Genomic DNA, 26,043 nt, shown 5'->3' with positions numbered 1-26,043 from the left:
TCAAAAATATCAGGTGGCAGATGGAAGAAGCGCAGGAACGGGCGCCCACTTCGCGGTAGCGGTAGCGTACGGTAGGATGCACGCCTCCTAAGCCCGCCCTGCAAACTGCAGAGCTGCCTCCCACAACCCAATCAAAGCCCAGCTTGGACCACTTCACTTCACATCATCAACGTCAAGCTGCGACGGAGGTTTGCAGGCTCGCTCTGCATGAATTGATCTCGACTGCTGCACCCCCGTCGACTGGCTCATTGGAGTCCTTCTGCTCCGAACCAGCCATGGCCATCCAGATGTTCTCTCGACGAGCCTTGATTGCGGCCACCAGATCCGCCCGCACCCTGACCCGTCCACAACCTCACATTCCTCGAGCTCAATTCTCGGCCGCGCCATGTCTCAAGGCGGTTGGAGAGGTGGATGACCCGGAGATGGTACGAGACTTGTTCCTCTGCGTCCGCGATGCAAGCTGACCCAGGCAAAAAGAACGGAGGATATATCAACCCGCCACGGGTCAAGCGACAGTACCGTGATCCCTACGCAGACTGGGACGATAAGCAAGAACGACGCAACTTCGGTGAACCCGTTCATGAAGACAATGAGGTCTTGGGCATGTTCGCTCTTGAAGATTACAACCATATGACGCCTTCGCGAGGTCTACTGCTGTGGGCAGGCTTCATCTCTGCGATATTGGGTCTCAGCTACGCCGTGTCGGTGACATACCCAGGCAAACCAAGTACGCCAAAGGAATACCCGGGAGGGTTGGATCGAGAGCTAGGAGGTTCGGGGGCTGTGCGAGTGAGTTACAATCTTCCCCCGAGGCTCTGCGACGACTAACCATTGTTTAGGCATTCCAGCAAGGCGATGAAATTGAAGGATGAATGTGGCTTCCAGATTCTTGTACATCCACCTACAAATAGAACTACATCGCATTGAACGAAAACGCAGGGCTCAAGTTCATACCCGTTTCTAGCTACTGCTACCTATTTCTGAGCAAGCGATCCATTCCTCCCTTAAGTGTACCTTTCTCTCAACTGCAGATACACTTCCTGGTGGACTCGTAATACATGGATACTCTCTCGGGTTGAAAAGTAAACCTTGAAAGGTCTCCGACAGCCCGATGGTTGAATACTCGTCTAAAGAATCGGGCGAAGCCCTTGTGCAGGCGACCGGGCCTTGTCGATGAAAAGCCTTTGCTGTACGTACCGTGCAAGTGATGCCCAAGAATCCGAGTGAAGTCGACTTTCTTCTGTTCCCCTTCTCGTGCACGATCAGGTGTTAAGCAGAGGTGTATGAAAGTCAAGACATGGGAATCGAAAGGTCAATAACAACGTATGCTGTGGAGCAGAGTATCTAGGCTTAAGCAGAAAAACAGTCTCAAGCTACCATGCATATGCCAGTAGACACGATGGCAACCATGAGCCAATATCCCCCATAGTCTATAGCCAGTCTCACGCCGGCGCTGATCTCACTCTCGTTCGAGGGGTCGGTGCCGCCAGAAGCGGTCGTACCGTTTGCCAAAGACCCGTTGATGTAGGTCGCGGCGGTGCCGTTGCCGTAGTCGATGGTGCGGACGATGCTCGAGTTCACAGGCTGGCCGGTGCCGTTGGAGACGACCTGGTCCAGAAACGTACTGTTATCGGTAGGGTCGCAGCCACAGACTTGATACTGTTGGCATAGACAGGTCACATTGCTCGTCCGATTCTGCCCGTCGTGGTTCCATTGGTAGTACATGGGATAGGGATAGGCCCAGAGGGAGCCGTAGAGCCAGAGGCCGGGGAAAAAGGCGAGGCCTGCGATGGGCAGCGCGTACGGCGCAATCCCTCTCGTCGGGGATCGTCCGCCAGCTGTGTAGGGCACCACTGCGCCACCCGCGTACCTGTTTCCGTACGTCTTCGGTGTGCCTGAGCCGTCGCGCGTTCGACCTCCAACGTTGGAGCTGGGAGAGAAGGAATACGAAGATGCTGGCCTTGAACCGCTCGATCCTCCCGAGCCGCTCGTGCGTCCACCACTCCCACTGCTGCCACTGCTGCCACTGCCGCCTCCTTTACCGCCCCCGCCCCCTTTGCGCCTTTCCAACGTATTGTATTGTTCATGTGGCGAAACGTCGCGTACCAACACCTCGGCCAAATGTGACGACGGGGGCACGGCGGCCACGAGGGATGTCAGGTAGAGCAGCGCCGTCAAGAGGAAGAGCTTCATGCTTGCGTCGGTGGTTGGCGAGACGATGTATGATATATGACAGACGTTAGACGTTGGGATAGACCGCAGATTCGACCAGAGACCGGTCTTGCCAAATGACCTGCTTATAACGGCTGCGATATTTGCATTAATGAGGCCGCGACAAACAAACAGGGTGCGGATGCTGGTGCTCTCTCAGCCATCGAACTGATCGGTATGGCAATTGGATAACATGAAGCAATTAGTTTGCAGTGCCACGCGCTAAAGTGTGGATGGACTGTTCGGTTGAAGCACAGCCCAAGGTATCGACAACTGGCACTGAGATGCAATTGGACAACATGTCGTCGATACGTCGATATTCTCTTTGATGAGGTGTTGCACTGGGTCTTTGACATCATGTTGCGCTGTATTATCCTATCATCTTGCTGCCACTTTTTCTAGAACTTCGCCATACAGCACACCAAGGCCACCCATGTCCATGCTAAATCCTACGGACCGGGGCTATGACTTTATACACACTTGACCCTGCAGCAGCGCCCCCGCCGCAACAGTTATGGACATCTAACTACAAGGAAAAGCACTGACCAAGGTTCGGTACTAGTATCGTACAATTCGAACTGGAGTTCTCTCACGGGCGGTATGCATCTCGACGAGTTGCTTCGTATCTGTCATTTCAGTCAGCAACTTGATCAGTCCACTCATCATGCAATCACATACCTCTTCCCTCTGAAAGCCCAGACGCCCCAGTTGCCGCAACTTATGTCCTGAGGATCCAGATCATTCAAATCCCACCTCAACGACCGGAAGCGGTTCTCGCCAGGCTCCATCAGAAGGTCGACCTCTCCAGAACACTTCTCCATGACCCATTGCCAGTCACGCATCATATCCCACTCGGTGTACCCCGTGCATATAATGGGTACTTTGGTCTCCAGCAACCGTGGCAAAGTCTTCTCCCACTCATGCGAAGATGCCGGATGGCCGAGACCGGGATGGTATAACATGAAACAATCGAAATAAGGATCGTAAGGGTAGAACAAGTTCGCCTCATGTAAGGTGTGGAAGTATTCCACGTAAGTGGAGATCTTCATTTTGGGAGACACGCGGTCTTCGACAATGGCGCCAAATGGATTTGTTGGCGTCCGTTCGGGTAGTGGAAATTCACTGTCTCGGTTGGCCATGGATTCGGGGCCGATGAAAACGAGGTGAATGGAAGAGAGAGGGAAGAGACATGAGAGCTGAGTCCAGACTTCACGTGGTAGAGAGGATTCGGCACGGGCGCCCAGGATGAAGATTCTGACGGGCGGACTCGACAGCCTCAAGCCTTTGATACCAGGCCCTTGGCCAGATTTGGGTGGGTGGAGGGTATATCGCAGAGCTATTCAATGTTAGTCGGCTACGGGAACCAAAGGAGGGACGCTGCACTTGCCTGTCAAACTTTTCAAGCCCTCTGGTGTAAGCCTTCCACCTTTTCTGATGTTATAGGGACTCAATTCATGCAGCACACTTCCAAGGGTCAAGGGGTACGTCAACAATCTGGTGACCTGCCGCATACTTCTTTCGTCGTTGATTGCCTCATACTGCCGAGTGTAGAAATATGTGTCCCAATTGGTCAGGTTCACCAGTATCTCGTCAATCTGAGGACCGGGATATTCGAATTCAGGAAACCAACGGCCAGAGCGCAGATCATGGTCATCTTCGTTGATTTGTCGCAGGGTGTCGCATATTTCAAGATGTGCTTCAAAATCATCTGCCCAATGTTCTTCACAACAGTATGTCGCGATACCGCAGTCGGGGCACTCAAAAGCCACATGGGCGGGCGGTTGAGAACTCAGCCCGCTGACCTTTCGGGCCTCAGGATCGTGTGGAGAGATGGGAATCCTCGTCTGCTGGTGCACAGGATGGGGACACAGAGCATGCTGCTTCATGTATCGTGCCCTCTGCCGGATTTCAGGAATCGGTGATTTGGAGAAGGGGTGGAATAAATTGCCTGGCTGAAGGACGACCCTCCCATGGGCACGCCATTCGCCATAGTCAGTTGGCGGAATGTTGTGACGCTCAAAATTGTCTGGCTCTTCAGATGGCGCTGCAGCAGTAGACACGACTCGCGAGGACTGTCGGGGAGTTCGTGCTTGCAGTGTCGCGGAAGGCTTCCCAGCTTTGAGGGGGTTGTTGTAGAGGGCGGAGCTCGAGGTAAAACTGCGGCTGCTGGGAATGTGTCGTGCATATCTGCTGCTGACCGGTCGTCGGCTCGAGCCAGACAGTGCTCTCGCACATCTCAAGCAAGTGTACAGGCCCTCCATCGATGGCGCGGGCGGGATTTGACAACGAGCTCAAGTCCGGACTTCCCAAACAGAGGTGAGCCTGGAGGAGGTCAATCTGATGATCAGGCCATTGCCCAATCGCCAAGCGTCCAAACCTGCCTCCAGAGGGCGCCTGTGATCCCAAGTAGTTGTACGGTGGAGTATAGAGCGGCTCGCGTTGCCTCAATATCATTTTTTCCATCGGGTGTTTCCAACGTCTTTCTGATCCCAACCTTTCACAACGCCATCGAAACAAAGCCTTTGTCGTGATGCACCACTACTAACCTAGCAAATCCTCCGTAAGCTATAAAATTCTCCTCAATAAATCCCTCAATATCAACGCAACGTCACTTTCCAGCTGCTTGCTCTCTCCACAAGCTCTTCGATAGCCTCGAAGTCATGGTATTCAGATTCGCGTCATGCCTGTCTGTGTGCTAGAGCTGGTGGACATTTCACACTTCCGTTGCAAGAACAAAGACGGACCTTCATAGTTCAACTTGGAACCTGGCCAGACGGCTATCATGGACAGGTTGACTCCTTGCGTGCCTACAAAATTTCCAGATAGGACTAAAATTTTGATTTTCATCATTGATTGATAGTACAAACATACACATATTGGTTATCCAAGTCATAACATCGTGTCTCCATTTCGCTCCGAACGCTACATTAAAATGAAACAGAACGTCCGCATTGAGAAAAAGCTTCGAGTCAGGACTGCGCAGCTGGTAGACCCCCTCCGAGGGTGGTGTTCTGAAGCAAAGCAGTCACCTGTTCAGCCGTGTACCCAAAGAAAACTGGCCCGTTGAAAATGATCTGCGTCGGCTCCCTCCGGATGTCTTTGGACTCGCCACGGTCCGGAGGCTGGGGTGTCGGCGCAGACGCTTTTGCCTGGGTGTGGTCGAAGGGGCATTTTCGCTCCCTTCTGTTCCCCTCCCCTTGTGGGCTTTCCGGTCGCGCCTTCATATTAGGAATTCCGTCCTCCGACTGTAAAACACTAGGAGAAGGCTGATTACCCGCTGGGACAGATATTCCCCAAGGCCGAGAAGGCGATTCACCGACACGGATTTCTCGCAACGGTTGCTCGAAAGGTTGCTCGAAACGTGACAATCTTGGCTCATCGTCTGTGGTAGTAGTGGGCTCTTCGACCGCAGGTGTTTGATCACTGCTCACGTTTTCCGCCCACTTTTCAACGGCATGGGTTGAACTTTTGTCTTGCTCTTCGGTCCTGTCTCTTTCCGGCAAGTAAGCCTTGTGCTTGACTCCGAGTCCTTGTATCATGTTGACCAGACTGCCGTACTTGGCGTCAAGCTTTCGGGCACTCTCTCCATTTTGCTGATATCGTCTGACGCAAATCTCATGACTCCGGGGGATTTCATGCTTATGGTTCTCGAAATACTGGGCAACTTCCTCGGGGGAGTGTTGATCTAGAAACCGGATGGGACACGGACCGGGGCGCTGTTCAGTATTGGGCGATCCAGTAGAGACTTTATCTTGATGGAATTCAGCGGCTATGGGGTCCTGTTGGCCTGGAGCAGGTGAAAGACCATCGGACATCTTCGCAAATGGACACCCTAATCTCCCTTCTACACCGGGGGTGGTGAAGTCGCGTTCTAGGTCCTCCGGATCCTGGGTCTTGTGCGATATGGGACACCGGGCGCTATTCGCTTGGGGCTTGTGCACGTTCGTCATCTTGTACTTATATATCGCTAGTTGTGCCTGCCGGATTGGAGAAGACGATTCGAAATCAAGGGTGACGGGAGGGAGTTGACGGAGTTGTTTTGTGACGAGACTATGAGCGACGGAGGAGTCGGAATGACTGCTATCAGCCGCTAGAAGCCTCTCGTACTGATTGAGAATGGGTTAGTTCTCAAGATCATAGAGTTGGCACACGGATAAGATGGGATTGATAACAGAAGTCAGGTAATACATGCAAAATGTCGCTCATCGCTGCAGAAGCAGCTCTTGATCTAGAGCTAATCACGAAGATTCTCATCATGAAAGGAAAGAGACGGTGGGAAAGGATGGCTAAAACAAACACACTCACCTCATTTGCAGCGAATTCGACCTTATCCCTCAACGTTTTCTCCCTCACGATCTGGGCTCGCATGCAGTTGAGCAAGTCTTCGAATCCAGCAATCAGAGACTTGACGAGACACGACAGACGGTCTTCGGAGGAAGAGGACACGTTCATGAGGACGGAAGGCAGGAAGCTCAAGGGTGACTCGGCCTAGGATCGAGCAAGGCAGCAGGCAAAAAGTCTGGTGATCTAGAATAACGAGCAAGGACTAATACAGAATAGCCAAGATCAATCAGCCGAGTGTCGGAGGGGGCGCTGCAGGCGCGGAACAATGTGCGGCCGGTGCGGTATCACGTGATTTGTCTAGCCCGATTCAAGTGTTGTTTCTGATTCGGTGCACCATAACCGAGGCTTCACCGCGGCCTGGCAATGTATCCCGCCAATTAACCGGCCGCCATGAGATATTAGGTACAGCATTACCCTGGGCCCTGTAGCTTTCAACGAAGTGTGTGAGTATAGACCGACCTCTGTGTGCTGTTGTTGCTTGCTTCTTCACCCCAGCGAGTGCCTCTACCTCTTCTACAACGCAGGTACGATGAAAGGCATACAGGTCAGCAAGTATGTCTCCGGGCCTCAAGATCTCTCTGTGACCACCCTGCCGACACCATCTCCCCATCCTACCAAATATCTGGTCAGGATCTACGCTTCTGCGACGAACTTCTTCGATCTCCTCCAAATCCAAGGCAAATACCAGCATCAGCCGCCTCTACCATGGATCGCAGGCATGGAATTCGCTGGGGTCGTGATTGCAACCCCCACCACTACCGAGGGCAGTAAGAGCGCCGTGGCGAGCAGTATCGATGGCACCGTGAGTGGGCCGACAAAACATTTGTACAAGGTGGGCGACAGGGTGTTTGGCGCGGTTCACGGAGCATACGCCACGCACATACTTGCCCCAGAAGACTCGCTATTTCCCGTTCCGCAGGGCTGGAGTTTTGCAGATGCTGCTGGTTTATACGTGACCACTCCTACCGCATACGGGGCCTTGGTAGTGCGAGCGAAAACCCAGCCGGGGGAGTGGGTGCTCGTGCACGCCGGTGCTGGCGGCGTTGGCTTATCGGCGGTGCAGATAGCCAAGGCGCTGGGGGCCACGGTGATTGCAACCGCTGGGTCAGAACGCAAGAGGCAGGTGTGTTTGGACTACGGGGCCGACTATGTGATCGACTACCGAGATAAGAACTGGCCGCAACAGGTCATCGCACTTTGTGAGAAACACCGAACAGGCAACGGGAAGCAAGGCGTGGACGTGGTGTACGATCCAGTCGGTAAAATTTGCCCCGCCCCATATTAGGAAGTGGTTGTGACTCATCTGACCGGCGCATACATAGGTGTGATCGATCCCTCGATCAAGTGCATAGCCTGGAATGGACGGCTGCTCGTGATCGGCTTCGCGGGCGGAGCCATCGAGAAGGTCGCATTGAACAGAGTGCTTTTGAAGAACATCAGCATTGTCGGAATCCACTGGGGCATGTACAACACCAAGGAGAAGGAAACTGTCACGGTAGTGTGGAAGGGTATCTTTGACCTCATCTCTTCGGGTAAATTACGGGGCGTCACCTATACCGACAAGCACTATAAGGGGCTGGAGAGTGTGCCGGCTGCCTTGATTGCGCTTGGAGCACGGGACACATGGGGCAAGGTGATTGTTGAACTTGGAGAACACGAAGGTGAGGAGGCTCAGAGTAAGCTGTAGAAAACGGTCCGACTTTCTGGAACCGAGCATTGGACTGTACAACGCACGCCCACAGAGGGCTACAGGCGATGCGAGATCTCTTGACGGTGGTGTTGATAGCCTCTGAATTAATCTATTCCAAAGCTACCTGTTATAGCGACATAGACAAATTTCAGCTAATGTTTGTTCACTGGAGGGCCACGACCTCGATCTCGACATCGACGCCCATGGGCAGTTCTCGGACGGCGACACAGGATCTTGCTGGCTTGTGGGTGAACCATTTTGCGTACTCGACGTTCATATCCGGGAAGTTCTTCATGTCGGTCAAGAAGACCTAGAACAGGCAAGACGGCGTGAGCACACTACCTATAAATCGAGGTCGGTTGAAAACAGGGCTCAAGGTGCGGCCGTCAAGGGTAAGGGCACTTTTCAAGCTGACGGCGGCTTTTCCACCTCGACCCCAGGATTAAAAAGCAGAGGTCGGGTTATGGGTCGAGGCTGGAACTGTAACTGGAACTTGAGAACTCACGTTGACTTTCACAATCTTGCCCAGCTCGCTCCCCGCGGCCTCCAAGATAGCTTTGATGTTCTTGCAGCACTGGGCGGTCTGGTCCGCAATGGGACCGGTCACCACCTTTCCCGAGCTGTCGGCAGGAACCTGGCCGGCGACCCAGATCTGGCCGGCGGCTTTGATGGCCTGACTGTAGGGACCAGCAGCTAATCAGACAGAAATAGAAATTTTGGTCAGCTTCGAGAGACTTCCACCAGTACAAGTAAGTGCAGTTGCTGGCAGAGGCTCGGACAAGAGCCAGAGCTTGCGGCGGACGCAGGTGGGTGTGGGTGTGGGTGTGGGTGTGTGACTCACGAGGAAAGGCGTCCTTGGTCAGGACGGGAGTCAATGCAGACGACATTTTGGCGGCGTGAGAGGATTGAAAAAGACGGGGATGCTGTCGACGGATTGCTATCGCGGGCAGGAGGGGCCTTCTATAGGGATGTGTAGCAGATCGAGGTGAGACGGAGGTCAGACGAGGGAGTGAGGTCCGGGCTGGAGTGCAGGCTGGCATGGGAGAAATGAAATGTGTCGTCGTCAGTAACAATCAACCGTCAATGAAGAGTCTTATTCTGTACTCCATAGGGCGCGAGTGGGTACAGACCTCACAGAGTAGAGTACGGAGTACGATGTACGAATATCATACGGAGCACTACACGGATGGATGCGCTGAAAGCCCATGCCAAGACGGGTATCTTGGTGTACTACCGAGCACGAGCACTCTGTAGCAGGTACCTCCGTACGGCGTACGGAGTATCCAAGGAGCTGCTACCACTAACATGGTCGGACTATAGTACGTATTATTATGTACATAAGGCACGTAAGGTAAGGGCCCTAAGGCTCCCAATGAACCTCCAAATACGGACAAACAACACAAGACCGCCACCGGCAGCTGAGTACCTTAACAATGTGCAAGGCTGTACGGAGTACACAAGATCACGGAGATGACTCAGCCGGCCAAATTTGCCGGAGCTAAGCCCAATCTGGCTCGCCACCGGCGGCTCTGGTTTGCTGGAGCATTAGTCGTCAGCCTTGCAGACTTCAACCATCATCCCACCACCCACACCTGGCATCTTACGGAGTACACACAGTCGTACTGCAGGACACTCTCTTGCAGTCTGGCAGTGTAGACACACAGCTATGCAGGGAGACACCGAGTTTGCCCATTCGCCAATCGAGTCCTCCGATTCTTCGCCACCGGCTGTTTACTTTTGCTCTCTCTGCAACAAACCTTTCGCCAACGGTGAGACCCCCTGCTCATCTGGGCATCAAACCACTCGTGATCTGACATTTTGGCCAGAATACTCGCGTGATAGACATCTTCGCTACTGTGGCGGTCGCACCCGCAAGCGGCCACGATCATGCCGGGCATGTAATGCCGCCAAGACCAAATGCAGCTTTGAAGAGCCTTGTTCGCGGTGCACGAAGAAAGGCATCGGGTGTGTGTATGAGGGGTCGGAGGCAGCGGGTAGACGGACATCGGCCAGACCATCAACAGCGGCTCCCCTCACAGTGAGGGCAACGTCTAGCAGCCAGCTGAGTGCCTCGCTTGGTCATGGGGCTCATCCGACCTGGTCTGCGGACGATGAGATATTGTCCAGCGGAGACCTCAGCTTTACAGACGATTCAATCGTAGATTTCTCCCAGCTACCGATCACCAGCCGCGATGGTGGCTTATCAGTCGAACTGAGCAGACCGAGGTCTTCGCTGAAGGGGGTTACCGACCTGCCCACGTTCGAAACTGACACTTGGGGTCGTGGCCAATTTTGGACAGATGCCTCGGCGGTTCCGCATGACTCCATGCTGACCCAGGAAGTCTGGCCGTGGTGTGGATGGATACGCCGTGGCGTCTCTCTCTCGCCAGTGACGGCCAGTTCCATGGTGAGGGTAAACTCGGATCTCATCGACGTGCTTCACATGGAGCAGCCTCATGCCCAACACAACGCCGACCTGATCATTCAGTCGCTACGATCAATTCCAGCCATGATGATCCGCAGAGAGACGTTTCCCTGGTTCATCCATCCACAGACGCAACTCCTGTTGAAGGGCTCGAGAGGCGCTCTGCCCGAAGCACTGGCGACCTGCATGAGCCTTGCGCAGATGTTTGCCTCACGCACCCCCGAAACCAGTCGTTTTCTTTGGCGGAGCATCAAGATCGAGTGCCGTCGCTTTACCGACGAAGTGTGTATAGTACCTAATCTGTCATCCGAATGCATGCTTACTATCCACAAGATACACCACATGTCCATCTTCGAATCCCTGGCCACAATGCAAGCTTCCATGGTGTATTTGACCATGATCATCGTCGACTCTTCGCGCGAAGCCGAAGAACACCGCCTCGAGTTTCTGCACGCATTACATGTAAGTCCCCGCCCCACTCTCGTCCCCGTCCTCTCGCAGGGGTTCTAGCTCGCTGACCGGGAGGAAGGACCTCTACATTTCGTTCAAGAGCATGTGCGGCGGACACGCCTGTGGGAACGAGCTTTCTAGCCCAAGTTTGACCTGGGAAGACTGGATTTTTGCCGAATCTCGGCGAAGGTACGTACGCCTTGTGGTGCTTCAGGCCTGGCTATCTGGCTCTCTGCTCTACCTGTTGCCCATGGTCTGATAGAACTCTTTACTGATCGAAACCGTGGATGTAGGCTTACGAATCTATGGTTCCTCATGAGCTGTGCCGTGTGTGTTAAAAACGGGGTCAGCTGCGATGCCTCGCAGAGCTATCGATCCCTCCCGCTTCCTAGTTCCAAATCTCTCTGGGAGGCGCCCACGCAGTCTGCCTGGGAAGCAGAGTATAAGGGGAGCCGCATTTTTCACCATAGCGGCATGGTGACTCTAGGCGATCTGCTCGATGTACAGCAGGCTCCTTACATGCCGTCCAATATACGGAAGCTGGATCTCTGGAACGCCGGCATCGATAATCTGGGTTCTCTATTGAATCTGGTCGGTACTATGTTATGAATGAAGCAACTGTCTAGCCTGGGCCTTGCCCGCTCGATTCCAGCAATTCGGCCTACACACTCTCAAGTCTCAAGCCGTCCAGCTACCAAGGAATGTTACCGCCTCGATCCGAGAAAGTCCCTGTAGGGCTTCCCTTTCCGGCAGTGGCTACTTCGACGATTCGCTGTGCTCCCAATTCTGTCGATGATCCCATCGGATGATTTCCCGTGAGCTTGGTCTTGACCAACCCGGGGCACACTGCATTCACCCGCGCACCGCTATCTTCGAGGATCCGGTTGTAGTTGAGAGCCACCATGTTGAGGGCGGCCTTGCTGGCATCGTATGTCTTGTAGTCGGTGCTATAGTAAGGCTTCGACTTGTCCGACGCTTCGGAGATGGAGCCCATGCGCGACGAGACAAAGACGACGCGCGGAAGCTCGGCTTTGCGCAGGAGTGGGATGCATGCCTCGGTCAGGCAGGCGGCGCCAGTGACGTTGGTGTTGTAAGTATGGTTGAAGAGTTCTCGCATCGACATGCCATGGTCGCTGACATCCAGTAGGGTGCCCGCATTGTTGATCAGCACGTCCAGGACTCCGAACTCGCGCGTGATCTGTTGGACCGCTGCTTCAATCGACTCGTCTGAGGTGACGTCAAGCTGGACGGAGGAGGCTGAATATCCGTCCGCCACGAGGGCAGCAGCCACTTTCTCTCCGGCAGCAGCGTTTCGTGCCCCGACGATGACATGGTATCCATGGTCTCGGGCAAGCTGGTTCGCCACAGCAAGCCCAATGCCCGAGTTGGCGCCGGAGATGAGTACCACTGTTTGTTTGGCAGGCATTTTGGCTGTGTTTTTTGGTCGAAATTGTCTGTCGAAATAATAGTAGGACGTAGGAGTAGGAGGATTCAGAGGTGCAAGTGTCTCCTGGGCTGAACCAGAGATTCTGAACACAGTTATATAGACAACAGTGCCACGGCTATATTCGCCGTCTTACAAATGCGCACGGCGTGTCCACGTCGGCCAGGAAAGGCGGCGGCAAATCTGGCCGGTGTCGATGGCCGTGTATTCAAAAGGCCACGGCCGGCAGAGCCAGACGTGTGGAGTATATGTGGAGTGTATTGTCCATGGGCAATTGTCAGCAGTTCACCACAATGAAGAGTCACCAGCATCAGGGGCTGGAGGACAACACTATCAAGATTCCCTCTTCTGTTCTGTTGCAGTTTTAGGACTCACCGAGGGGATGCAACACCATGTGCTTGGTATGAGTAGAAGACATCACCATCAGGCTGAAGAAATGTATACACACACGCACATGTGTACGGGGTTACCCCTTTTGGCATCGACATAGCAGTGTCTGTTCTCGCCGAGTGTCGGCAGGTGGCTCAAAACAGATCGTGCTTAGATCGCCTCTGAGCATAAGACAGGTCTATCAGACGCTCATGCGGCTCCAATTGTCGCCATAGCCAGTGATATGTTTTGGGGAGTCCTCTAGGTTATTGTCAGGTCAGAAAATATGTATCTTCCTCTCTTGACCATGTTGACCCTGGCGGGGGAGCCCATATCACTTGGATTGTGTACGGAGTATTGTGTTCTCACTAGATTGCCCATGAGGGCAATCTTCAGTGCCATGAGATGTCATCACTCCAAGCATCGGCCAGCCTAAGTCCTCGTTCTCGGCCTTCTTAGCCTCCTTTTGGTGGCTGGGTATGGGCTGGCTGCTGTGACCCCGGATCGATAGAGGAAAAGGCGGAGGATTGACCACGCTAGTAGTGCCTAAGGTATTAGCACAGAGTCATAAGGTCGTGTGGTCTCGGCTGCCCAAGCTCTACCAAGACTGCGACTATCCCCGTGCAAGCAATTTGTAAGAGGGCGCCCCACGAGCCTATCATGACCTCCAGAGCTGGCATCGGCGTCGATGTCGACGTCGAGCAGTCTGCCGTGAGCAGGGGTTCAGGCGAACTGTTGGGCAGAGGCGCAGTCTGTGCCTCGGGTTGTAGACGCCGAACTCGATGCAGCCATCTGGTGGGCGGCTGGACGGGGAATCGAGCGCACAGGCTGAGATCAGTCAAAGGGCGACAGCATCGGGCTGCTAGCTGCATGAGATCGAAATGGTGAGCCAGGTAGGGAGTTGGTAGGGTGACATTCTGGAGGGCTGACCACGGCGTGGATGGGCTGACAGGCATTTGGCCAGCGTACTAGTATAGGAAGTACTAGTACTGTACCCCGGACCCCGGACAGCCATCATCTTCCTCCTCCTCCTCCCTCCCCTCCCTCTCCTCCTACTCGTCTGCGTCGTCGCCGTCGCCGTCGCCATTGTACGCCGCTGACATGATGGCAGCAGACATCGAAGGCGGGGGACTTGACGCTAAAGTCAGTTGCAACGTCGCAGGCTTAGGAGGCCTCCATGCCCAACACCTCTGCTTAGCCATTCGTCCCTTTGGTCGAGCTAATGCTGGTCACCGCATCCTCTCGTCGACCCATGCCTCAGGAAGGAGTTGTACAGTACTCCGTCCGGACCTTGTCGCCCAGTCCGACCACGCCCTGCGTTGTCGCGTGACACCTGCCACTCAGGCCAGAATCAGCATTCACCAGTCGCACCCCTGCTCGAGGCTAAGGTCGAATGCCAACTGTGTCCGTCCTTCACATGCTGACAGGTACATTTGCTATAGCGCATCTTGACTGAAGAGGACCCCGCTCGTCAATACATATAACGGGCGGTCAACCCGGGCTGATGCAATCAATTCGATGGTACCTTGAACCAACCCTGCAAACCCTGCCTCCCTCTGAGACAACAGTTCTTCAGATCGCTTCAACCCTTTCGCTCGCACCCCCGCCTCCTCCTACCTCTCCGATTCAACTAGGCTGATCCCACCACGCATCCCAACAGTGACTGCGACCATGTCGACCCTTAAGGATGCTATCGCAACGGAGAGTAGGCGGCAGAGCGTCCTCTTCGCTGACGAGTCTAAGAGGAAAGCTAGTATCGCCCAACTGACTTCAAACAGCACGGGAGAGTGAGTCCATGATGTTAGACTGCGCCACTTCTCACCTGATTAACCGACTGTAAAGGGTTCGCAATCCTCTTGTGGGCATCCCACGGGAGCAGCTGCTGCAGGACGTCGAGATGTTTGCCAATGAAAACCAACTCACCGACGTTCTACCCCTTCTCCGCAAGGCAGCGTTGGTTGCTCAGAGCCCCCATGCCATTGAACACATTCCCGAGTTGGATGAGACAGAGCGCCAGACCCTCCGCGAAGAAGTCACTCACCGCTGGAGGCACCCGAAAACCCTCTATTTCACAATCATCCTGAACTCCATCGCCGCAGCTATACAAGGCTGGGACCAAACAGGCTCCAATGGGGCCAACTTGACGTTTCCGGTCGCGTTCGGCATCCCGGACTCTGGCCCCGTCTGCGAAGCCAAGGGCAACTGCGAGAGCAATTCATGGCTGATTGGGTTCATCAACTCTTGCCCGTATATTGCGATCGCCTTCTTGTACGTCGTCGACACTGCCCAACTCGGACGCCGTCTGTGCTGACATCTGTAGTGCTGGATGGATTTCTGATCCTATCAATGATCTGGTCGGCCGTCGTGGCACCATTTTCATTGGCGCCATCTTTTCGCTGCTCTCCCCCATCGGCTCAGCATGCACTCAGCACTGGGGCCAGCTCGCGGCAACTCGTGTTCTCCTCGGAATTGGTATGGGCTTGAAGGAAGTCACTGTGCCCGTTTTCTCGGCAGAAAACTCGCCCACCAACATTCGTGGAGGCCTCGTCATGTCCTGGCAAGTCTGGACCGCCTTTGGCATCTTCCTCGGCACTTGTGCAAACCTGGCCGTCAAAAACACCGGCCGCATTGCCTGGAGATTGCAGTTGGGTTCAGCCTTCATCCCCGCCATTCCCTTGGTGATTGGGATATATTTCTGCCCCGAGGTTTGTGCGACGCTACTGTCTGGCTCGGGCCCCAACTAACCTGTCGTAGTCTCCTCGTTGGCTCATGAAGAAAGGGAAGCACTTTAAGGCTTATAAAGCGTTGCTCCGTCTCCGGAACACGCCTCTGCAAGCTGCTCGAGATCTGTATTATATCCACGCGCAGCTGGTCCAGGAGGACATCCTTGTCGAGGAGTCAGGTGTCGCCGCCCGTGGTAATTTCTTTACCCGATTCATCGAACTTTTCACCATCCCTCGCATCCGACGTGCCACGCAGGCATCCGGCATTGTCATGATTGCTCAGCAAATGTGCGGGATCAACATCATCTCCTTTTACTCGTCGACGGTCTTTGCAAATGCAGGTGCTAGCGTGACCGGGGCTCTTCTCGCTTCATGGGGGTTTGGCCTGGTCAACTTCGTCTTCGCCTGGCCTGCTGTATGGACGATCGACACTTTTGGAAGACGAGCCTTGTTGCTCTTCACATTTCCCAATATGTGCTGGACTCTCCTGGCGGCAGGCTTTTGTTTCTGGATCCCGTCGGGCAGTGATGCCCACCTCGGCCTCATTGCGTTCTTCATCTTCCTGTTCGATGCCTTTTACTCGCCCGGAGAAGGTCCGGTTCCGTTCACCTACTCTGCCGAGGTCTTCCCTCTATCTCATCGGGAGGTTGGCATGTCATGGGCGGTGGCGACCAACAACTTCTGGGCTTCGGTTCTTTCTCTCACTTTCCCACGGATGCTTCAAGCATTGACGCCTCAAGGTGCGTTCGGATTCTACGCCGGTCTGAATGCCATTGCATTCGTCATGATCTTCCTCTGGCTCCCAGAAACCAAGCAGCGGACTCTTGAAGAGTTGGACTACGTCTTTGCTGTGCCGACCCGGACCCATATGCATTACCAGACCTCCCAGGTCGCGCCGTATTGGTTTAAGACGACGGTGCTTCGGCGCAAGGGGCTCACTCCACCGCAACTGTACAAATTCGATTCCGATGAGTACCCGGAATCTCGTGAGCAGTCTGAAGAGAAGTCGGCGTAAAGTGGCGCTTGCTTATGCTGCTTGGGATCAGCCAATGTGCGAAATCTCAAGGCCCTGGATGCGGCAGAATGCGCTATGTCACCCCCATCAAGGATATCTCAATTTGCAAGCTTTGCTGACGACCTGAGTGGTGACCGAAATCAGGCTGCCCACTAGAATACCAGCCTGTTTCTGGACCATTTATTCTATGCGACGGATGGGCACTCTAGTCCTATCTCTGTTAGCATCCCATAGGTGTGAACAGTTAGTCTAGTTCCCAAGATCAGAGAAATATCATGTCTATCATTCCTTTGCTTCCGCCCGCAGTCCTGCGCTTGCGATATACCATCGGGGGGCCGAGTAGTAGAATCTCAGAGCACAATGTCACTGCCACGACTGAACTGTATACAGTTTGATGGAGGATTCCTGGAAACAGGAAACACTGACTGGCACACGCTGTTGGAGGGCGGCTCGACAGTTACAGGACCTATTATAACTCAGGTACTATACTACCAGACTACCATAGGACATGTAGTAAATGTATACTATAGATGTCCTTCCGAATTGATTGCTATGATATCCAGAGTCTTCGAGAAAGAGAGGAATCTTTATAATGGTATCTTTCAATGCTTCGAGCTTGCTGCTACCAGGAGCGAGTCTTCTCTTTCCTTGGATACCGGCTCCGGCTCCGCCTGCGCAGGCTGCAGTCTGTCTGTCGCTCAGTGACGAGGCATAGGAATACATGCTGGCTGGCGCCATGATTCGATGATAAGGCACCGGCCCATCGTTAATACCTCATCCTTGACGCGGACGGGTGACGGGTGGGCAGAGATATAACCCTGAGCTGACATCGTGGAAAGGCGGGTAGGTAGGTGCAGCACATACTGTAGCGCACCTATTGGGGAGAGCCCATAGCTTGGCTGGTAGTTGAACTGACCTCGGGAGGCTTAGGGGCCTCCTAAGCCTTAAACTTATTCTGTAAGGTGCACATAATACAGCTCCCCGCCCGTATAGTACCCAGAGGTATAGTACCTACCTAAATTAGTGGTGACAGGAATAGCAGTAGCAGTAGCAGTGCTGGTGCTGGTACTGGCACTGGCACTGGCGGACTGCACATGCTGGCCAGTTGGGATGGTGATGGGGATGGATACTGTGCACACTACTACAGCTGTCCATACGACTACTGCCCGCTCGCATTATTGACGTCGTACTGTATGTACTTGCTGCGCCTACCTAGGTACCATGTGAGTCCTTGTATCCCATCCTCCAGATCAGCTTGCCTTCGTGGCCTCTCCCCCTCTCCTTATTTGTTTCCCTCTCTATTCCCTCCCCGTCCCTCTCCAATTCAGACTTCAGACTTCCAACCTCAGCGTCTCGCCCAGTCAGAAAGATACAGTACGCCGTAGCCACCTCCCGCCATGGCTGCACCACCAGAAATCACTTGCACTAACCTGTCCGGCAAGTTTATTATGGTGAGTTTCCAGCCCAGCGCGCCAAGGACCTTGCTCTGACCGGCCACTAGAGCAAGTCGCTATCAGACGACGTCGACGCCATGCTTACCCTCCAGGGTCTGAGTTGGTTCACCCGCAAGGCCATCAGCCTGGCTACGGTTGTCGTACGTCAAGCTTATCCATACCTCGCAACACCCCACTACACCCCACTGACCAGCAGCAGCTCACGGTCAAAGAATACAAGGAAGACTCTTTCTACCACATTGACATTACGTCGGTGGCCTCGGGCCTTTCAACTACCCAAGAAAATCGTACGCTTGATTGGCAACTTAGGGATCATGCCGACAGAATCTTTGGGAAAGTTCAAGGGAGGTCACGATTGTGGCAAACGGGCAGCCTTGTCATCGAAGGCCCTGCCTCGGAAGAGGATGCTGCGTTCCTGCGAGCCGAGAAGCTCAAGGATGGCCAGACAGACTCCAAATTCCTCGACGACGAACACGTGCAGAGCTGGGTCAAGAATGTCGACGGCGGAGACTGGATTGCCGAGCAGACCTGGGGCTTCGAGGAGATCAAGGGCGAGCGGAGATACACACGGCGAGTGGTGGTGTGGAAGGGCGGGAAGGTGCAGAGAGCCCGACTGGTGTATGATTACCAAGGCAAGGCAGAGGCGGCGGATGATGATGATGATGTTGACGAGGCGCTGGCCTACGAGTAGGGGGACAAGACATGCAGATAGTAGTAGTACCTACTATGTACTACAGAGTAGGTTCCGAGACGCCGGCACTCGACGCCAGGCGGTTGGTATGTACCTTAGGTAGTCGAACAGACAGCGATCCGGTACGAGTACTTATATCGCCAGCGAGTCAGGTCCCTAAGCTCTCGGGCTGCCCGGTGATACCCGTCAGCCTGCCATACTAGGCAAGTATTTGGCAGTTGAATAATCTGGGGCAACTGGCCCGTGGACAGAGAGCGCCCTGTAGGTGGCCTGTATCTCGGTCTTCTCCCCTCGCCGTCTGCGGAGGGCAGGCCAGCCAATCGGAGCATCCCCATCTGACCTCGGGCGGCGGCAATATCTCGAGCGCCGCGCGCGACCCTCGCTGCTCGAACTCCTCCCACGGGTCGGCTATGGCAAAGCAATGACTATGAGCGGAGGTGGGCGTGCCTGGTTTTTTTCTTTTATATTCCTGTACAACGACCGCTCCTCTCGAGATTCCATCGACGACTCGTCGACTCCCATCTCGTAGCTTGCCTCCCACCTCTCCCCTCCAGCTATGATGGCCTCGCGCCGCTCGCTTCTTCGTGCCGTCCCCGCCCTGTCGGGCAGACGAGCGCCTCAGTTCGCTTCCGCCGCGCTCAGGACGTCGCCGGCCCAGATCGTTGCAAAGCGACGCCTACATGCCACGACCCGCCAGCTCGCTGCTGCCAGCGCCGCAGTCGCCGACTACCCCAGAAACCACGAGCAAATCACCAATGTCGTCGACACGCCCAACTTCATCGATAACCAGTTCGTGCCTTCCAATGCCACAACATGGATCGACCTCCACGACCCAGCCACGAATAACCTCGTCACTCGGGTCCCCCAGACTACCGACGCCGAATTGAAGGCGGCCGTCGAGTCCGCAGAGAAGGCGTTCCCCAAATGGCGAGCCACCTCGATCATGACGAGACAACAAATCATCTTCCGCTTGACTCATCTGGTCCGACAGAACATGGACCGATTGGCGGCTTCCATCACACTTGAGCAAGGCAAAACCTTTGCAGATGCGAAGGGTGATGTGCTCCGTGGTCTGCAAGTCTGCGAGACCGCATGCGGCATCACCACACAGATCCCAGGAGAGGTCATTGAAGTAGCCAAAGATATGGAAACTCGTTCATACCGTGAGCCTCTGGGCGTGGTGGCCTCCATCTGCCCCTTCAACTTCCCCGCCATGATCCCTCTTTGGAGTGTTCCCCTGGCCACTGTCACCGGCAATACTTTGATCTTGAAGCCTAGTGAACGGGACCCTGGTGCGACCATGATCATCGCCGAACTCTGCAAAGAGGCGGGTTTCCCCGAAGGCGTCGTCAATATCGTCCACGGTGCGGCCAAGACGGTCGACTTTATCATTGATGAGCCAGCCATCAAGGCCATCTCCTTCGTGGGCTCGAACCGTGCTGGCGAATACATCTATACTCGAGGCTCGGCACAAGGAAAACGTGTCCAGGCAAACCTTGGCGCAAAGAACCACGCCGCTGTCCTCCCTGACTGCAACAAGAATCACGCACTCAACGCCATTGCCGGTGCTGCTTTTGGTGCTGCAGGTCAGCGTTGCATGGCCCTCAGCACACTGGTCATGATTGGGGAAACCAAGGAATGGCTTCCCGAGTTGGCCGAACGCGCAAAGAACCTGCGCCTCGACGGTGGCTTCGAGGAGGGTGCTGATCTTGGCCCCTTGATCAGCCCTCAGAGCAAGCAGCGTGTTGAGGACTTGATTCAGAGCGCTGCCGACGAAGGCGCCACCATCCTGCTGGATGGCCGAGGCCAGAAGCCCGCAAAGTATCCTAATGGCAACTGGGTAAGTTGATCCCCCGACCCCTCTTTTCCCGCCGAGGAAATCGCAGCTAACTGTACTCCAGGTTGGCCCAACCATCATTACCAATGTCAAGCCTCACATGAAATGCTACACGGAAGAGATCTTTGGCCCCGTCCTCGTCTGCTTGAATGTGGACACTACCGAAGAGGCCATTTCTCTGATCAACGCGAACCAATATGGCAACGGCGCTGCCGTCTTCACCCGCTCTGGCCCCACGGCATCACTGTTCCAGAAGGAGCTCGAGGCCGGCCAGATCGGTATCAACGTGCCCATCCCGGTCCCGTTGCCCATGTTCAGCTTCACCGGCAACAAGAAGAGTGTGGCCGGAACCGGTGTTTCCAACTTCTACGGCAAGGATGGTCTCAGATTCTACACTCAATGGAAGACCGTCACCAGTCTGTGGCGCGCCGAGGATGCGGTGGCGACAGAGAAACAGGTCGCCATGCCCACGCATTCGTGAGTCCCAGGCCCAAGGGGAAGGAAACTACGGACAAAGAAGGCTGGGATTGACGGTTGGCTGTTTAATGAGCAAAAGCTGGTGGGTGGAATTCTCAGAACCAAGGGGAATTCCAATGGCTGTCAAGTCCTGATATGAGCAAAATTGTATAAGCGAGTTTGGGCCTGTTCTGAACCTTCAGATGGACTCAATCCGGATCAAAAGGCCCTGTGCCTGAGGTCGTGAAATCTACCCAGAAGTATCGCGGGAATACTGTAATCATGACAAACAGAATCTGAAATGGTATTGCGCCGCTGCATGAAAGTCATACCTAACAAGACCAGTCTCCTGGCCAGCTACGCACCAGCCATTGAATGGGCCAAGTAGTAGTGAGGATGGTGTACTAAATAATTTCCGGCAAGCTCATTCCTGGTGCCATTTCCCCGTCCTTGGTTGTACAAGGCTTTCTAAAAGCACTTTTCAAATTGCTACACGTCCTGCCACCATAGTGCGGTGTTGCATCGGCCAGATCTCGCTTGACCACCCGTCAAGAGGCCGCGAATTATGCAGGAGTTACTCCGCGCTGCCGCTTGATCGAGTGGTTCTCTTGTTGACATCAGCCTTGACCGCATCGGCGCCACTTGCCACAGCCTCAGCAACCTTGTCCTTTGCATCAGTGGCGGCATCCTTGGCCTTTTGAGCGCTTTTCTTGATGTCTTCCTTGCTTGGAGCCGCCGAGCCACCCAGGCCAGACAGACCGACAACGATGGCGATGAGCAGGGCGACAACTCCGCCGATCCCACCAGCGACCTCGGGCATGAACTTGATGGCCTCAATGGGGTCTTTCTGGGCAAGAGTGACGAACAATTCCAGCTTCTCCTTGACAAAGGTGACAGGATCATCGGCAAATTTGAGATCCGAGGGGGACTTGGGTGTCTCTGGTGTCTTGGGCTTCGTCTTGGCTTCTTCGGCCTCCTCGATTGGTCGCTTGATGTCGTAGGTCTCGGCTCGGAAAGCCGCAGCCTCCTCAATGGAGTGCCCGATGTAGATGTTGTCGAATGAGATGTCCGATTGCATGGTCCAAATCTCGAAGCCGATCTAAACAAGTTAGCGAGTGTCTCACGAGAACCGGACGAGAAGACGTACTGCTCCGATAGGTTCAAAGTTGGCGGGCGTCTTGTCCTCGAAATAGTCTGGGTTGGGGATCTTGCGCGGTTCCCATGGCCCCTTGTAGTCTGGGTTGTCGATATACGGCGCAGTCCACTTGCCCTTGTACAAGGGGTTTTTCTTCAATGGAGGTTCCCACTTTCCACAGCCTGACACCTCTTCACATTTGGGGTTCGGGACCTGAGGAGGAATCCAATCACCATCTTCTTCGTCATCCCAGTCTTCTGGCTTTTCGGCTTCAGGGTCGGGGATAGTTGCGGGCTCGTCCTCAAGCCAGTCATCGGGCTTCTCGGCCTCCTCATCAACGACCTCGAAAGGCTGGTCCTCATCCCAATCCTCAGGTTTCTTAGCTTCAGGGTCAGGAATGCGGGCAAGCTCGACCCAGTCGTCGGGCTTCTTGTCTTTTGGATCATCAATCTCCTTGGCAGGATTAACGGCGGGGGAGAAATCTTCCAGCAAGCTTCCGTTCTTCACCGACGTGTTGTCGATCAACAGTTCGAAGGTGTTGTCTGGTTTGACGATGAGAGTATAAAGAGTGGTAAGTTTGGTGATCTTTGCCTGGGGAGGGCTCTTGAGGTGCTTCTCTTCGTATTCGCCAGTCTTGGGATTCTTGTGTTGGAAGATGAAGTGGACCTGGGAATTGTGAGCGCACTACACAAGAGCATCTACACTCAATCGAACTCACCTTGTTTGTCGCTCCGCACTTGTCAGGACCGAACATGATAACATACGGCGAGGCGTTAGAGAACTCCTCAGCATGTAGTTTCTTGTTTTCCCGTAGGAGTTTCATATAGGCACCTCCGCACTCGAGGCCGTTTTGGAGCTTGACCTCATACTGAACGACCAACGTCTTTCCCTTGTTGTTGATGACCGCAGGGAACTTGGCGGAGATAGCATGATGCGCAGCAGCATTCTTCACCACCAACGCCTTGTCACCTACAATGGCGGGGAAGACGGATGGTTCTTCCACCGACCACTCTCCAACGTAGGCCCAGTCCTCGTCGCTCTTGGAGTCTTGCTTTTTGGCGTGAGATGGTGTCCACCGTGTGTCCCAGTCATCGGTGAACTGCTCTAGAAAGGGGGCTTTCAGGTTTGTGGGCTACCAGGCCGTTAGTTATTGCAGACAGCCTGGGGTGATGTATGCACAACTTACAGTGAAAGTTGGCCGCTCAACCACAGTGGCTGATGGCTCACTGTCCTCCTGTGCGAGGGTGCTGCCAGCGAGGAGGACCGAGGCACAGAGAGCCGGGGCAATGGCCGCGTTGAAGCGCATGACGGGCACACACCAGGTATGACAACAATATGGTGACGGTTGGCAGAAGAAAAGACACGAGTTGAGAGAATGCAAGAGACGAGGAGATGTCCACTCAATCGAGGATATATTTCACAAGTCGAAGGTCAGAGAAAGCCCAAAGGTGTCCTTTACTGGATGCTCCACCGCAGGAGCCAGATGTCACGCTAAACTTGATAGCACGGAGTACGGCTAGGAGCAGTACTAGTCCATTGTAGGTAAGTCTTCTGCCGCTGCGTTCCAAGGCGGGGTTGGGGGAGCCCACGTGCAACCGCAGGGACCGCAGGACCGCAGGTGAAAAGGGCGGTATCACGTGCGCTGATGGCGTCTTCTTTTTTTCGCTGCGGTTGCAGGTGCAGGATTGATGGTTGCTATCATCGGTCTTTTTTGGTGCAGGTCGTCGCCTCTATTACTGCATAGAGCGCCTTCAGATCATCCGGGTCAAGTGACAGCTGGATTGAAGTCCCAGCAGCGCCCCGACCCCTTTTGCGGCGTGTAACATGGCGGAGACCAACAACGATCATCTGGTCCAGTCCGATGATCCGGACCATCCTGCAAACCTGATTCCTAGACTGTGCAAACAGTTCTATAGTCTCGGTAAGATGGTAGGTTGACAATGCGTGTTACGAAAACTAACTCCATTCAAGGATGGGTCACTGGAACTGGAGGCGGCACTAGCATCCGGAAAGACGAACATGTCTACATTGCTCCCTCGGGCGTGCAGAAAGAGCTTATCAAGCCCGACGACATGTTTGTCCTTTCCTACCCAACTCCCAAGTATCCGCCATCTGCACGACAGTACATACGGAAGCCTTATGAGCTGAAGCCGTCTGCTTGCACGCCACTCTTCCTTGCTGCCTTCGAACGAGGGGCCGGTTGCTGCATCCACTCTCATTCCCAGTGGTGTGTTCTGGTGACTCTCCTGGTTGAGAAGACGTTTGGCAAGGAGGCGTGTTTTGAGATCAGCAACATTGAGCAGATCAAGGGGATCCCGAAAGGGCCTGGAAAGGGAATGCTTGGGTTCCATGACACACTGCGTGTGCCGATCATTGAGAACACGCCGTTTGAGGAGGACTTGACTGAAAGCTTGGAGAAGGCGATGGAGCAGTATCCAGACACCTACGCCGTGCTGGTTCGGCGACATGGAATGTTCGTACCTTTCCCGCTCTGGATATCTTGATTGCTGACATGTCTAGTTACGTTTGGGGCGAAACGGTGGCCAAAGCCAAAACCCAGTGCGAGAGCCTGGACTATTTATTCCAGCTTGCTGTTGAGATGCACCGACTTGGCTTGCCGTGGACAATATGAAACCCATGGTGCTCCCAAAGGGCCGGCATCTCGCGCCTGTCCAGGTGCCGACCGACAAGACCTATACTGCAGAAGTGCAGCAGAATAGTTCGAGTTGTACGTGCCTCTTGCACACCTCATTCTGCGACTCTTTGGCTGTCATACGACATGATTTAGATTTCGGATATCTCTTATAGATTCTTGCTCCTGTTTTGACCGTGGGACATGTTTTTTAATTCTCGTTCGAGTTTAATTGCGCATCAAGACACCCACTCAGTACAGTCTGCTAGTGAAAGTAGTCGGTGAAGATAGGTAGCTACCGGTGATCTCTTCGTATAGCATACTACTCCTGTAGTGGTGCTCTGTACGGCAAGAACAACTTGTAATTGAAGTAATTGTAAGTACGTACTCCGTACAATATACTCCGTACCTACATTTTTTGTAAGAACGATAATCCTTGGCGCGTCTGGCACCACTGGCCTTGCAACCTGAGATAGTAGCAAATGGTAGGCGTGTTTAGCCCGAAGACGTCTTCCCTGTATGCATCTTGGCTTCAACAGTACTGCTGGTACCACATACCTGGTAGGTAACGCCTTGCAGTACTAAACAGCAGTCCAGGATCGCCATTACACATCTGCCTCTTCACCGCCTGGCGTCGTTCGAGTGACGGTGCTGGCAAGCCAAAGGTTCTCCAGCATAAGATCCGGAAGCAACAATGGGATCTGACGCACCTTATAGTCACAATGTCCGCAGCATCGCAGCCGCAGTCGCAGTCGCAATCGCAGTCGGTGCCCCCTTCGTCGCAAGTGTCCTCTGCGTCATCGACACAACGGACCGCCGAAGCAAAAGACGCATTCAAGGCCGCTCTCAGTGCTGTTGGCGCAAGCATTGACACTGAACTCCAGGCTCGGGCGAAAAACATCCATTCAAATGCCAAAGCACTGGCAAAGCAGGAGGATGAGTTGCGGAAGGAGACGAAAGCAGTAACCAAAGAGAGCGACTCTTTGCAAAAGCTACTCGACAAAACGAGGAAGGAAGTGCCTAACTTCAGTGAGTTGGACGACACGCTGGCAGATCTCGACGCGGATCTGGCCCTGATCGAGCATACACTCCGCCTGGCTGAAGAGAGCGACGTGGAAGACATTCCCGAGGAACATTCGCCCACCAATCCATGAAGTATAGCACCCC

The 26,043-nt window shown here is 54.2% G+C and overlaps 14 protein-coding genes across 14 annotated transcripts; 8 read left to right on the top strand and 6 right to left on the bottom strand.

Moving 5' to 3' along the window:
* Positions 1–287: 287 nt before the first annotated feature.
* A1O3_07853 (NADH dehydrogenase (ubiquinone) 1 beta subcomplex 8) lies at positions 288–872 on the top strand (the record flags this gene model as incomplete). Its single annotated transcript, XM_007737958.1, has 3 exons — positions 288–425; positions 478–789; positions 840–872. 3 exons carry the CDS (start codon positions 288–290, stop codon positions 870–872), a joined length of 483 nt encoding a protein of 160 aa, XP_007736148.1.
* Positions 873–1,368: 496 nt separating this feature from the next.
* Positions 1,369–2,193, bottom strand: A1O3_07852 (uncharacterized protein; the record flags this gene model as incomplete). The annotated part of the gene is made up of 1 exon (XM_007737957.1): positions 1,369–2,193. The coding sequence occupies one exon, from the start codon at positions 2,191–2,193 to the stop codon at positions 1,369–1,371; it is 825 nt and encodes a 274-aa protein (XP_007736147.1).
* A 680-nt stretch (positions 2,194–2,873) lies between these two features.
* On the bottom strand, positions 2,874–4,472 carry A1O3_07851 (uncharacterized protein; the record flags this gene model as incomplete). The annotated part of the gene is made up of 2 exons (XM_007737956.1): positions 2,874–3,547; positions 3,608–4,472. The coding sequence occupies 2 exons, from the start codon at positions 4,470–4,472 to the stop codon at positions 2,874–2,876; spliced, it is 1,539 nt and encodes a 512-aa protein (XP_007736146.1).
* A 708-nt stretch (positions 4,473–5,180) lies between these two features.
* Positions 5,181–6,161, bottom strand: A1O3_07850 (uncharacterized protein; the record flags this gene model as incomplete). Its single annotated transcript, XM_007737955.1, has 1 exon — positions 5,181–6,161. The coding sequence occupies one exon, from the start codon at positions 6,159–6,161 to the stop codon at positions 5,181–5,183; it is 981 nt and encodes a 326-aa protein (XP_007736145.1).
* A 923-nt stretch (positions 6,162–7,084) lies between these two features.
* On the top strand, positions 7,085–8,242 carry A1O3_07849 (NADPH2:quinone reductase; the record flags this gene model as incomplete). Its single annotated transcript, XM_007737954.1, has 2 exons — positions 7,085–7,814; positions 7,878–8,242. 2 exons carry the CDS (start codon positions 7,085–7,087, stop codon positions 8,240–8,242), a joined length of 1,095 nt encoding a protein of 364 aa, XP_007736144.1.
* Positions 8,243–8,408: 166 nt separating this feature from the next.
* Positions 8,409–9,132, bottom strand: A1O3_07848 (endoribonuclease L-PSP; the record flags this gene model as incomplete). Its single annotated transcript, XM_007737953.1, has 3 exons — positions 8,409–8,555; positions 8,751–8,938; positions 9,087–9,132. The coding sequence occupies 3 exons, from the start codon at positions 9,130–9,132 to the stop codon at positions 8,409–8,411; spliced, it is 381 nt and encodes a 126-aa protein (XP_007736143.1).
* Positions 9,133–10,649: 1,517 nt separating this feature from the next.
* A1O3_07847 (uncharacterized protein) lies at positions 10,650–11,729 on the top strand (the record flags this gene model as incomplete). The annotated part of the gene is made up of 3 exons (XM_007737952.1): positions 10,650–11,132; positions 11,200–11,309; positions 11,414–11,729. 3 exons carry the CDS (start codon positions 10,650–10,652, stop codon positions 11,727–11,729), a joined length of 909 nt encoding a protein of 302 aa, XP_007736142.1.
* An 82-nt stretch (positions 11,730–11,811) lies between these two features.
* On the bottom strand, positions 11,812–12,546 carry A1O3_07846 (uncharacterized protein; the record flags this gene model as incomplete). Its single annotated transcript, XM_007737951.1, has 1 exon — positions 11,812–12,546. The coding sequence occupies one exon, from the start codon at positions 12,544–12,546 to the stop codon at positions 11,812–11,814; it is 735 nt and encodes a 244-aa protein (XP_007736141.1).
* A 2,058-nt stretch (positions 12,547–14,604) lies between these two features.
* A1O3_07845 (uncharacterized protein) lies at positions 14,605–16,671 on the top strand (the record flags this gene model as incomplete). Its single annotated transcript, XM_007737950.1, has 4 exons — positions 14,605–14,720; positions 14,776–15,201; positions 15,254–15,638; positions 15,688–16,671. The coding sequence occupies 4 exons, from the start codon at positions 14,605–14,607 to the stop codon at positions 16,669–16,671; spliced, it is 1,911 nt and encodes a 636-aa protein (XP_007736140.1).
* Positions 16,672–18,068: 1,397 nt separating this feature from the next.
* A1O3_07844 (uncharacterized protein) lies at positions 18,069–18,816 on the top strand (the record flags this gene model as incomplete). Its single annotated transcript, XM_007737949.1, has 3 exons — positions 18,069–18,122; positions 18,173–18,265; positions 18,325–18,816. The coding sequence occupies 3 exons, from the start codon at positions 18,069–18,071 to the stop codon at positions 18,814–18,816; spliced, it is 639 nt and encodes a 212-aa protein (XP_007736139.1).
* Positions 18,817–19,375: 559 nt separating this feature from the next.
* A1O3_07843 (methylmalonate-semialdehyde dehydrogenase (acylating)) lies at positions 19,376–21,134 on the top strand (the record flags this gene model as incomplete). The annotated part of the gene is made up of 2 exons (XM_007737948.1): positions 19,376–20,656; positions 20,718–21,134. The coding sequence occupies 2 exons, from the start codon at positions 19,376–19,378 to the stop codon at positions 21,132–21,134; spliced, it is 1,698 nt and encodes a 565-aa protein (XP_007736138.1).
* Positions 21,135–21,683: 549 nt separating this feature from the next.
* On the bottom strand, positions 21,684–23,550 carry A1O3_07842 (calnexin; the record flags this gene model as incomplete). Its single annotated transcript, XM_007737947.1, has 4 exons — positions 21,684–22,208; positions 22,257–22,910; positions 22,963–23,376; positions 23,431–23,550. 4 exons carry the CDS (start codon positions 23,548–23,550, stop codon positions 21,684–21,686), a joined length of 1,713 nt encoding a protein of 570 aa, XP_007736137.1.
* A 518-nt stretch (positions 23,551–24,068) lies between these two features.
* A1O3_07841 (methylthioribulose-1-phosphate dehydratase) lies at positions 24,069–24,876 on the top strand (the record flags this gene model as incomplete). Its single annotated transcript, XM_007737946.1, has 3 exons — positions 24,069–24,165; positions 24,216–24,717; positions 24,765–24,876. 3 exons carry the CDS (start codon positions 24,069–24,071, stop codon positions 24,874–24,876), a joined length of 711 nt encoding a protein of 236 aa, XP_007736136.1.
* Positions 24,877–25,598: 722 nt separating this feature from the next.
* A1O3_07840 (uncharacterized protein) lies at positions 25,599–26,030 on the top strand (the record flags this gene model as incomplete). Its single annotated transcript, XM_007737945.1, has 1 exon — positions 25,599–26,030. The coding sequence occupies one exon, from the start codon at positions 25,599–25,601 to the stop codon at positions 26,028–26,030; it is 432 nt and encodes a 143-aa protein (XP_007736135.1).
* Positions 26,031–26,043: the final 13 nt, after the last annotated feature.

The sequence above is a fragment of the Capronia epimyces genome (assembly GCF_000585565.1).
Source record: "Capronia epimyces CBS 606.96 chromosome Unknown aczIQ-supercont1.7, whole genome shotgun sequence".
NCBI lineage: Eukaryota > Fungi > Ascomycota > Eurotiomycetes > Chaetothyriales > Herpotrichiellaceae > Capronia > Capronia epimyces.
The sequence above is the reverse complement of the archived record's forward strand: the minus strand, read 5'-3'. Positions and strand labels throughout refer to the sequence as shown.